This window comes from Pongo abelii, chromosome 4 (genome assembly GCF_028885655.2).
Source record: "Pongo abelii isolate AG06213 chromosome 4, NHGRI_mPonAbe1-v2.0_pri, whole genome shotgun sequence".
Classification (NCBI taxonomy): domain Eukaryota; kingdom Metazoa; phylum Chordata; class Mammalia; order Primates; family Hominidae; genus Pongo; species Pongo abelii.
In genome coordinates, this window is record NC_071989.2 from 103,435,066 (window position 1) to 103,446,803 (window position 11,738).

An 11,738-nucleotide genomic window follows, 5' to 3' on the forward strand; every position below is an offset into this window, starting at 1 on the left:
GCAACCACTATTGTTTCTTTTGATTTTTCAAGAAAAAGTTTATGTACATACCTGCATGTTTGTATTTCAAAAAATAATTTTTGTTTACATTAAAGAGAGCACACCATATATAGTATTCTACGCTTTGCCTTTAATATTCATTACATCATGGACCTGTCCTTTGAGTATACAGTACACAGTTACGAAGTAATTCACATGTCTGTACTGTTGTGCTGTGTTTTATCGAACCATTCCTCCGTGTTATCACTTCAGCTATTTTCACTATTTCACCGCAATAAACATTTTTTTTTTTTTTTTTTTTTTTGAGATGGAGTTTCGCTCGTGTTGTCCAGGCTGGAGTGCAACGGCGCGATCTTGGCTCACCGCAACCTCTGCCTCCTGGGTTCAAAGCGATTCTCCTGCCTCAGCCTCCCGAGTACCTGGGATTACAGGCATGGGCCACCACGCCCGGCTAATTTTGTACTTTTAGTAGAGACGGGGTTTCTCCATGTTGGTCAGGCTGGTCTCAAACTCCCGACCTCAGGTGATTCACCCGCCTCGACCTCCCAAAGTACTGGGATTACAGGCGTGAACCACCGCGCCCGGCCTTAACATCCTTATACATGGGTTACCAGCATCGCCACGACCTTCTGCAAATATTTTTATAGGGTAAATACCTGAATGAAGTCGCTGGGCGCATCTAAAATTTGAATAAATGTAATGAGATCAACAAACAACTAAAAAGTAAACTGATGCTATCCACATTTGTCAAGCACACGAGTATGCCCGCCAGTTCGAAGGTGCTGGCGCGGCGCTGTTGGCCAGAGATCTCTGTCAGCCAGGGTCATCTGCCGGCAATGCCATAGAGGCGGTCCCGGGAGCCGGCCTTCTTGGGTCACGTGGACGGCCTCGCCCCGCCCTGTCGAGGCGCCGCGCCTGTCTGGAGCTCTGGCTCGTGCAGTAGCGTCACGCGGAGGCGGACCGAGGACTCGGGGACAGTAAGTTCTGTTCTCGCCGCGCAGGGGGCGGGCTGGCGGGACCAGCTGCTTCCGGCCGGGCTGCGGGCGTGGACTCCGCATTCCGGCTGTGGCCGGGCCGCTGCGAGGCCTGAGGCCTTTCTGAGTTTCGGTTCAGCGTTAGCTAACGGTTAACCCGCCAGGGCGGGCTTCCGCCTAGGCACAGGAGACCCACCGAGCTTGTTTACCTTGAAACTTGGGCCACACCTGAGACCTGCCACCTAAGGGGGGTACGCGGGTCGTTTCTAACAAGCTTTCTTGGCATTTGTGCCATGAAAGCTCTAAAGTATAGAAGCTGCTCCAGGGCTTCCGCAGCCCCGGCCGTCCTGGAGATATTCGCTTCCTGGCGTCTGTGTCGAGAATTTACAGCACCTGGACAGCCACGTGCAGTTTCAGAACTGCAGGCGGTCTTTACCGAAATGTTAAACACAACTTGAAGTTAGGCAGGATAACTGCCAGAGCTGGATGGACCTTAGAGGTGCCAGCTAACGCGCTGTGAGCGCTTTCTGCGGTTAGGCCTGCTCTAAACGTTTGACGTGTTAAAGCATTTATGTGCTTTACCCACACCCCTATGTGGCGGGCCCTTCTTACAGTAAAAGAAACTGCAGCACAGCGAAGTTAAGCAACTTGCCCCAAATCACGCAGAACTGGGATGCAAACCCAGGTCTAGCTCACTCGTGATCACAGTTCAACATCATACGATGTTGCTGATTTCCAGAGCAGCAGCTCTGTGACTTTATATAAAATTATTGGGCAAGCGTTCAATTGTAAACATTCGTGAACATAGCTGTTACACATTAGCGTTCTTTTTTTTTTTTTTTTTTAATTCAGGACCATCTTTGGTGACAAATATCAATACTATATATATCACCAATATACATACTTGCTTTGCTAAAATGTTTGTGTCTTCAGGATAGTTTACTTGCAAGCCCCATGTTTTTATAAAAAGGTGGGTGCTACCTGAATAAAACTAATGCCTACCCCTCGGTGGTTTTGTGAAGACTAATGAACTATTATATTCAAAGCAGTAGGCATTTACTGAAGGACAGCTAGTTTTATCTATTATTCTGCCATTCAGAGAGATACCAAAACTACTCTCTAAGGCATTTCTCTTCCCTGCTCGTAAAAGCAAGGGTGTCATACTTCAGATAAGCATTCTGATAATGTGTAGGCAAAGTTTCCACACTTGGTAAAAGCACCTTAGTCATGGCTCAAGAGGAGTGACAAGTAAGTACGTTTCACTTCATGTCTCTTTTATCTCCTGTGTCTTGTGGAAATTTGAGTTACACTAAATATTTTTTTAAATTCCACTTGAATTTATTTCCTATGTTGGAAAGGGATCTAATAGTGACCGAGTATCCATTTAGCTAATTTGTAATTTTATATGGAGTTAGCACCTTTAGAAACCAATTTTAGGGACAGGCCAAAAATTTTTCTCGAAGAGAACATGAAACATAACCACTAAGTTTTTCAGGGGGATGTTTTCATCTAGCCCCCAAACTGGATGAGTCCTTTAATTTTCTGTTTCATTCAGTTAAGATTCTACTATCTTAAAGTAGACTTAAAATCGAAATATATTGGGAGTTTATGAATAGTTCATCAAAATAACGATAATTAAGGTGAACACGTGGGCTTTCCCTATTGTCTGAATGGATCATGATATTCACAATAGTAAGAGTAATATGGGTGTTAAATGTAAAAAGTCATCAAATAGTATAAATAGTACCGTTTAAGATACATAGAGGAAACTATTATTTGACATGTAAAATAATACTTTTCTAAGCAAAATGCACGGCCATAATCATAGTTCTCTGAAACCTTTATCATTTAGCCCCAGTCTTCTCTGCTCCTTTTTTATCAGTCCCGTAAAAGTTCACCAGTTTGTCGGGTTGGAGGCAAACCTTGCAGAAACTGTAAGTTTGTAGTGACTCAAATTTGAGAAAGACCTGTATTTGGTTCTCATTTATTTGGGAGTTGGGAAAACATAATTAACTTTTGATATTATACTACATCTCTTGTATTTCGTTACTTTTTGATAGTAGTACTTTTTTTTTTTTTTGCCTGGAGGAAAAAAAAAGAACTATTCATTTATTTCCTCCTTTGGTGCCAAGTTTTGAAATTAGCTGTACAAAATTCTCAAATAGTTCATTCATGACCTATGCACAGACACATTCTCAGAGGATAGAAAGGGCAATTTGGTTCCATTTTTCTTGGGCTTGGGGTCATTTGCTACATAAATATACATTAGGATACAACTTAAATCTTGAAAGGAATAATTTTAATTGTAAGAAAAAAGTAAATATTTTTAGACATTTAAGAAATGTTTATTATCCCCTTGCTTTTCTTGATATATTTACCGTATAGTATATATATCCATGAATGATATACTGTTTGGTTTTGCCACATTTGTGATAAAAACGGAAACATACTCTGAATTCCTTTTTAAATTTTTCACTTGCAATTATGTTTTTTGAAATTAAGCCAACTTGATGTAGAGATACATTTTTCACTGCTGTACAGCATTCCATTGAATGAACATACACATTTTCCATTCTACTGTTGATGGGTTTTGTGTTGTTTTTGTTTTTTCTGTTATAACTATTCTTGTGTGTGTTTCCTGGTGTACCTGTGTGCATTTATGTGGCATATACCCAAAGTGGGATTATTATTATTATGTTTAACTTTACTAGGTAATGCCAAATTGTGGTAGCACTAGTTTATGTTATCACTAGCAGTTCCATATTTTCACTAATACTTGGTATAATTTTTTGTCAGCCTGGTGGATAGAAAATAGTATCACATTTAATGGCCTTGCTTTGCATTTCCTTTGCGTTTTCCTACTAATGAGGTTGAGTGTCTTTACATATATTGGCCATTCAGATTTCTTTATTTGTGAAATGTTTGTTCATGTCTTGCCCATTTTTCTATGATTATTTGTTCTTTTTTTACTGGCCTATAGGAGTTCTTCACATATTCTGAATCTCAAGCCTTTGTCAGTTATATGTATTGCAAATTCCACATTTCTTTTTCTTTTTCTTTAGCCTACTTCCCCGTCTTTCAGTTCATTCCTTTGTCCCCATTTTTCTTATTATTACCCCTCTGTTCTGTCACAAAACGTGATGAAGGCTGCATGCCCAACTCTGAAGGCAAATACTACCACCTGATCACTTTGTGTTGAGTACCTGCCAAAATCAAATAAAACCAGATGACCATTCAGAGATAGTATTCTTGCCTTCTATCAGCCATAGCTAACCCAGAAAATCATGGCCATGGTCCTCTTTGCCTTTGCTTTAAAATAATAAATTTTTGCTTTTTTATTGTGAGATAATTTTTAAAAACAGCATATGTATTACTTTTCTATCCCCCCTTTTTGAAAAAAAAATTAGAGCAAGAATTAAAAATGCAAACTTCAGAGTACAAATTTGACATCCCTATAATTTTCTAAGCTTGATGTGTGTAATGCCTTCTTTTATACATTGAATTCAAAGCCCCTGTCTCTCCCCATCAACACATATGCACACATGCACAAACATGCACACACATATCTCTCTACCTACACCTCAATTTTGGAGCCCAGACTTACAATGATATCTGATATCTGTCTTCCACATGGCTCAGAACTATTTATCTCAAAATAGTGACCTACAAATTCTCTTTTTCTAAAGCTCACTCCTAACACACTAACAGAGATTTTACTCTTAATAATTTTTGTTTTATAAACTTACTTTTTAAATGAACCATGCTCTTTTTCTACTAACATTTTAAAACTTCCAATCGGTTATACAGGATTAAATAAATATTTAGAGAAGCCATCAGGAAAATTATCTGCAGAAGTCCTAAAGTTACTTGGCACTTCCATGAAAACAATTTCCCTTTTTTTGGGAAGGGACTGGCCCATAGTGTGTAACCATTCTAAGCTAGGTACACCGAGGTACAAATGCCTTCTTTAAAGAAGTTGGATAGGGCCAGGCGTGGTGGCTCACACCTGTAATCCCAGCACACTGGGAGACTGAGGCGGGCGGATCACGAGGTCAGGAGATCGAGACCATTCTGGCTAACACGGTGAAACCCCATCTCTACTAAAAATACAACAAATTAGCCGGGTGTGGTGGCAGGCGCTTGTAGTCCCAGCTACTTGGGAGGCTGAGGCAGGAGAATGACATGAACTCGGGAGATGGAGCTTGCAGTGAGCCGAGATGGAGCCACTGCACTCCAGCCTGGGCTACAGAGCGAGACTCCGTCTCAAAAAAAAAAAAGAAGTTGGATATATGTGTTTTTATGTAAAATGGTAACCTAAGACTTGAGTGGAATTACAATGCAGATTCCTTTTGATCAAGGAAAGGTACATTATCATGTTGCTTAACTCCTGTGAAATACTATAGTATTACTATATTTGAAGAAGGTGTGGATGATGAAGTATCTTCCTAAAGTTAGAATATTTATTTGAAGTTGACACCTGACTTGTAATTTTGTTAAATATTTGTAGACAAGTGTGTGTTTAATATCTTTAGCATTCCACAGCAAACTTCTTTTTCTAAAAAATATTTTTAGAGACAGGGTCTCACTCGGTTGCCCAGGCTGGAGTACAGTGGTATGATTATAGCTCACTGAAGCCTCAAACTCCTGGGCTCAAGTGATCCTCCTCCCTCAGCCTCCCAAGCAGCCAACCCTACAGGCAAGTACCAACCCACCTGGGTAATTTTTTAAAAACATTTTTATGTAGAGCTGAGTCTCGGTATGTTGCCTAGGTTGGTCTTGAATTCTTGGCAATTGATCTTCCCACCCAGGCCTCCCAAAGTGCTGGGATTACAGGTGTGAGCCACTGGCCTGAGTCATTATTTTGATTCAAGGACAGGATCAAACCTATAATCCTTAAGCCTGTTCCTAAAAATAATATTGAGATATTTCTTAGTCTTGATTGTTTTCCCACCTTTTAATTTCCATATTTGGCCAAAAGGATATTAAAGAGTGGAATAGGAGACAAACTTTAGAAATACAGGGAAAAGAGAGTAGTAATGGTTATATTCTGAATATAAGCTCTTACTTGGATACTAATCAGTATTTGATTTCTAGGAGGGTGGACGTATAGGGAGTAAGTGAACTTACAAAGAGAAAAGGGTATGGGGTAGGCCCAACTCTTTATAGAACAACCAAAGTTAGGGACAGTTTCCTAAGAACCTCGAGTTTTCTTCATGTATTATTTATTGTTTAGTACACGGACGTGACCAGCATTGGAATTTATTTGGCCTCATTCCTTGCCTTTTTTTTCTAGGTTACCATATATTTGCAGTTCAAGGAGAATATGAGATAGAGAAGAAAGCTGTGAATGAATTTCATTTGATTAGCAATAGATTGGACACTCTACTGATCTTGCCTCTCTACAACCTCTTTTCCACCTGACCTCTAAATGTTGAAGTGCTTCAGGAATTGTCTTAGACCTTCTTCCTTATCTACACTTCCTCTCCAAGTGAGTCCATAGAATTCTGTAACCTGGAAACTCCCCAGTTTTTCTCTCTAGAAATTCTCGACTTTAGTCTCATATATCTGGTTGCTGACTTGACATCTCTATTTGGATGTCTCTGAGATACCTTAAACTCAATATGTGTAAAATGTATATAGCTTTTGATTTTCCATCCTGCAAAAATACCATTCATTTCTTGGCCTTTCTCCTCACAGTCTTTGGCACTACAGTTCACCTAGCTGCACAAACCTAAAACTTGGGAGTCATCTTTATTTATTTTTCTGTAGCATCTTCATTCTAGTTCATCAACCCAACTTCTCTGTACTATAAAATTAAAATAATAATACCTTTTTAGTAACATGGAGGATTAAAGGAGTTAATAAATAAATGTAGCCTTTGAATAGTGCCTGGCACATAGTTAACACAATATAATTGTAGCTACTACTGCTACTATTATTATTACTTTTTATCCCCTACAGCATCAACCCCCTGTGGCAAGCCACCATCTTTTTTCATGGACCCCTAGCTTTCTGATTTCTGGGCATCCATTGTTGTTTTGCTATAATCCATTCTCCACAGAGCCGGGGGCGTTCTTTCAAAAAGAAATCAATTCACACTTTCCTGCTTTATACTCTTTAGTGGCTTTCCTTTGCTCTTAGAGTAAAATCCATACAAAGCACTGCACAACCTGGCTCCTGCCTATTTACCAATCTTGCATATTATGTTCCAGTCTTCTGGAACACATTCACCAAGTCTCTTCTTTCCTTCAGGCTTTTGTATTTGTTCTTCCTTCAGTATGGAATTCTCTTCCCCCAGCTGTTGGTATGTCTAGTTCATTTGCATTTTGGGCATTTCAGCTCAGCTGTCATCTTAGTGACCAGTTTTTATCTGAGGTAAGAAAATGAAAGGTTTTCATTCATACCCATCTTCTCTTGCTGTAATAGCTATCTGCTTGTGCCTGTAAGAGCCAACTGTGTACTCCAGGCAAAACCAAGTGGACCACCTTAGCCAAGAGGCTGAAGACTATTCAGACAATCAAAGAATCCTGCCTTCAGCAGAAGGCTGAAAACAATGCAGAGATAACTGAATGTTGTTTAGTGTTGAATTTGATAGGAAATAAAGAGATAGTGAAACTTAAATCTCTATGTTTTACAAGTTCTGAAATTTCCTTCTTGACCTTGAAATGAATCTAATACAACTCTAGCCTCAGAGTGAGGAATCCTGCCTAATTTTGGCAGTCTTTAAGAGTCTCTAACGCAAAGTAATGACTACCTACTTAATCCAGTATTTATGGCCCGGCGCGTGGCTCACACCTGTAATCCCAGCACTTTGGGAGACTGAGGTAAGTGGATTACTTGAGGTCAGGAGTTTGAGACCAGCCTGGCCAACACAGAGAAACCTCTCTCTACTAAAAATACAAAAATTAGCCAGGTGTGGTGGCGGGCTCCTGTAATCGCAGCTACTCGGGAGGCCAAGGCAAGAGAATCCCTTGAACCTGGGAGGTGGAGGTTGCAGTGAGCCGAGATCATGCTACTGTACTCCAGCCTGGGTGACAGAGTGAGACTCTGTCGCAAAATAATAATAATCCAGTATTTATAAATGTTTTATATAGCTACAGAAAGTGCCTCCATTAATCTTGAAAAGTCCAAACTATTCATTCTTATGGTTATCTCCATTAAGTTGGAACCAAATTAGTGAATACTTCTTATAACTTTCCTTCTTTATGTTCAACTAGCATGAATCTTGATGGCTGTGCACAAGATCCTGAAAAGAGGGAATATTCTTCTGTCTGTGTGGGCAGAGAAGATGACATTAAAAAATCTGAAAGAATGACAGCTGTTGTCCATGATAGAGAAGTGGTGATTTTCTACCACAAGGGAGAATATCATGCTATGGATATTCGCTGTTACCGTAAGATTTTATTTTTCATTTGTAAAACTTTAAACCATAAAACTATCAAAATTTCAGTTTTTTAGTGACTGCAGGTAACATTCAATTCCTTTTCAGACTCAGGAGGACCTTTACATTTGGGAGATATAGAGGTATGTAAAATTAAATTTATTTTCAGCAAATCCAGCAAATAAATATATTCAAAAATAATTTATAATTGGTTTGAACTATATTTTAATGCTTTGAATATAATTTCAAGTATTCTTGGAATTCATAAGATAAATATGAGAAATTTGCGTATCTTTTGACCTAGCAATTATACTCTATATCTATTCTATGGCCATAATTGCACAGATGTTTAAGTATTTGTATAGGAATGATTCATTGTAGCATTATTTATTATAATGAATAATTGAAGGCAACCTAAATGTTTTAACAATTGGAAACTGGTTAAATAAATTATGATACAGCCATGCTGTGGAATAACTGTACCATGCAATCATTAAATTAATGAGGCAGATCTATATGGGTATGGAGAGATGTGAACAATGTATTTGTGACTGAAAAAAGCAAGTCATAGGATGATAATAGTCTTATGAGATCTCATTTTTTTCCATCAAAAAGAATATTCACTTTTTACTGTATACGCTCTGCATAATTTGAATTTTTACAATGAGTATATATTACTTTTATAATATAACAAAAATATACAGTATAAATATATTTTTAAAGAAATAAACCACACTGTAGTCTTAACTGAGGAGGAACGGGGGAAGTTGTCTTTGCTTCCTTGGATTCCAAAACTAGTCACCTAATTTCTTGTTTCTTCATGAAATTGGTTTCTCTCTCTCTAACCTATGCAAAGTACAAGCTTGAACTTAGCATTCCACTCTCTCTACACTTGATGAGTGTACACACCTGTTCTCATGTTAAAGAACATGTGTGTGTTTATTTTTTCTATTTTTTCCCGTTGTCCAAACCCACATATGTGAATCTTTGCTGACAGTTTTATGTAATGTAAATTATGAAAATGTGAATCTTTGCTGACAGTTTTATGAAAGTACAAATCAGTATTCCTGTACTTTTGGATATAGAGGGGAAAATGAAAGCACCCACTTACATGTGTGAGCTGATAATAGTTCCATAGAATTTTCTCCAGTTTCAGTCCATAATGAGAGCTTGAAGACCTTGCTCCTCAAACTGTTGTCCATAGACCAGCAACTTTGGTGTCACATGGGAGCTTCTTAGACATGCAGAATCTTGTCACCCCAACCCCTTAGACCTACTACATTTAAACAGAGATACATGCATTGAAACAAGATCCAGGTGCTTCCTATGTTTTTTAAAGTTTGAGAAGCACTTCACCAAGACAGTTAAAAAGTTGAGAATTAACTACTTTGGATCACAAATTGCTCTTCTATTATCATATGCACTCATGCCTTTAGTAACTCCTTTTGAATTTATATCTGAACCTTACAGTTCTTCTAGAAGCTAGTGAAAATTCCTATAGAAGCACTTGAAGTCCTTGCCCCATTTCTGTCAAGGAGGCGACATTAACATCTAATAGATAACAGCACAGCTGCAGTCACACGGTTTAGTTGCCTGAGCATGTCAGTCTTCTAGTAGAGCTCTAACTGGCTTTCTAATCAACTGTAAAAGAGCTTGATGACTCTTCTCGGATTAGGATCTGCTTTATGCTGAATAATTTGTACATAGGAGGAAAAAAGAAAAGCTAACCTGTTTTTTAACCTGGTTCTTCTGCAGCAGATTCTCTTCAGAGTCTATGGTGTATCAAGAACATTTGACATGTCAGAATATTAAATGAGTTATTCTCTTCCCCAGGATTTTGATGGACGACCGTGTATAGTTTGCCCCTGGCATAAATACAAAATTACTTTGGCAACAGGAGAAGGTCTGTACCAGTCTGTAAACCCTAAAGATCCATCAGCAAAACCCAAGTGGTGCTCCAAAGGAATAAAGCAGAGGATTCACACAGTGACAGTAGACAATGGAAATATTTATGTGACTCTTTCTAATGAACCTTTTAAGTGTGACTCTGATTTTTATGCCACTGGAGACTTCAAAGTAATTAAGAGTTCTTCCTGATAAAAAATATATAGAAATGAAAAATATTGTGTATGCTTGAAAACATTTTTAGAATAACTCTGCTTCAGTTTTAAAGGTGATGAAATTTTTCAACATAGGCACAACTATTTAAAATTCATATACATTTGAGAGGTTTAAGAGCACACATACTTAGTATGATGTAAGGATTATCAGGATCAATAGAATACATTTTATCGAATCTTCTGGATTAATTAGAACCTGAAAGTTATAGGTTTGGGATGTTCTGTTTAAGAAGGATGAAAATAAATTTGGAGTAAACAAATAATAGGTAAAAATTAAGGCTTAGTAAGAAAAATTTTTTTAATTTAAAAAATTTAGTTTTTAAAATAGGAAAAAAAAAATCCCTGTTTGATGTAGCAGACTTAATTCTGGAAAAGTTTTAGTATATACAAAGTAAACAGACTATGTAATGAACTTCCATCACTCAGCTTTAACAGTTATCAGCATTCTTCCATTCTTGTTTTATTTATACCTCTATGGATTCCCTACCTCTCCTATTTGATTGTTATTTTTACATTTTTAGGAAAGTTTAAATGCATTGAAATGTTCACATCACATCTGAACTGTGCAACTTTCCTAAATGACGTAACAGACTTTTTGTACTTAAAAAATGCCTCCAAAAATGAGATAAGTTTACCTGCTGAACTTGAAAATAAGAAACTTAACCACTGTTAAGTGATCTGTGATTGAGGCAGATCTTGAAGTAAGGAAGCCAGACACAGCCGCTGCCCAGCCATGAGAGATGTAAAGTCTCCTATTCAGTGAGCCAATGTTCTTTGAATGCCTATATGAAATTTTCAAATAAAGATTTTTAAGAACGTTTTAGAACTTTGTGAATGTATGCACAACTAAGTGTCTCCTATAAATATTATAGAGAGGAGATCTAGGGTTTTGTTCCTTGGAGTTCCCAGGCAAGCTTGATGTTCAGTTGGTTCACCCTGGTTTTATCATGTCAGTTATTTATGGTCAGTACCGTTCAGTTGCCTGGTGCTCATACCATACCAGTTGTAATGTATTTAAAATAACACCCCAAGCACCCACCATGCAAAAATCAGCAGCACATAGTGGTGATTTTTGCATGGTCAGTGCTCATGCAAAAATCACCACTATGTGGGACCAGAAATAGCTAAAATGAGTAGATGATGAATTCAGAGTGAGAAGAACTGTCAAGATTGGAACCTAGTCTCAAAGCACAGTAGTATTTTTAGAGGAATAGAATTAAGAATCTAAATCTAATACTTAACATTCTAAGGAGCCGACCTGGA

The 11,738-nt window shown here is 38.1% G+C and overlaps 1 protein-coding gene across 5 annotated transcripts; it reads left to right on the forward strand.

The window, feature by feature from the left end:
- Nucleotides 1–878: 878 nt before the first annotated feature.
- RFESD (Rieske Fe-S domain containing) lies at nt 879–11,301 on the forward strand. 5 transcript variants are annotated; one of them, XM_063724183.1, is made up of 6 exons: nt 927–977; nt 5,547–6,462; nt 7,252–7,349; nt 8,192–8,367; nt 8,464–8,498; nt 10,189–11,301. In XM_063724183.1, the coding sequence occupies exons 2-6, from the start codon at nt 6,403–6,405 to the stop codon at nt 10,450–10,452; spliced, it is 633 nt and encodes a 210-aa protein (XP_063580253.1). In that variant the 5' UTR covers nt 927–977; nt 5,547–6,402; the 3' UTR covers nt 10,453–11,301. The 5 variants fall into 5 exon arrangements, with proteins under 5 accessions (XP_024102633.1, XP_009239185.1, XP_063580253.1 ...); XM_024246865.3 differs by lacking the exon at nt 7,252–7,349 and having other exon boundaries at nt 879–977; nt 6,268–6,462; XM_063724182.1 differs by lacking the exon at nt 7,252–7,349.
- The last annotated feature ends 437 nt before the right edge of the window (nt 11,302–11,738 follow it).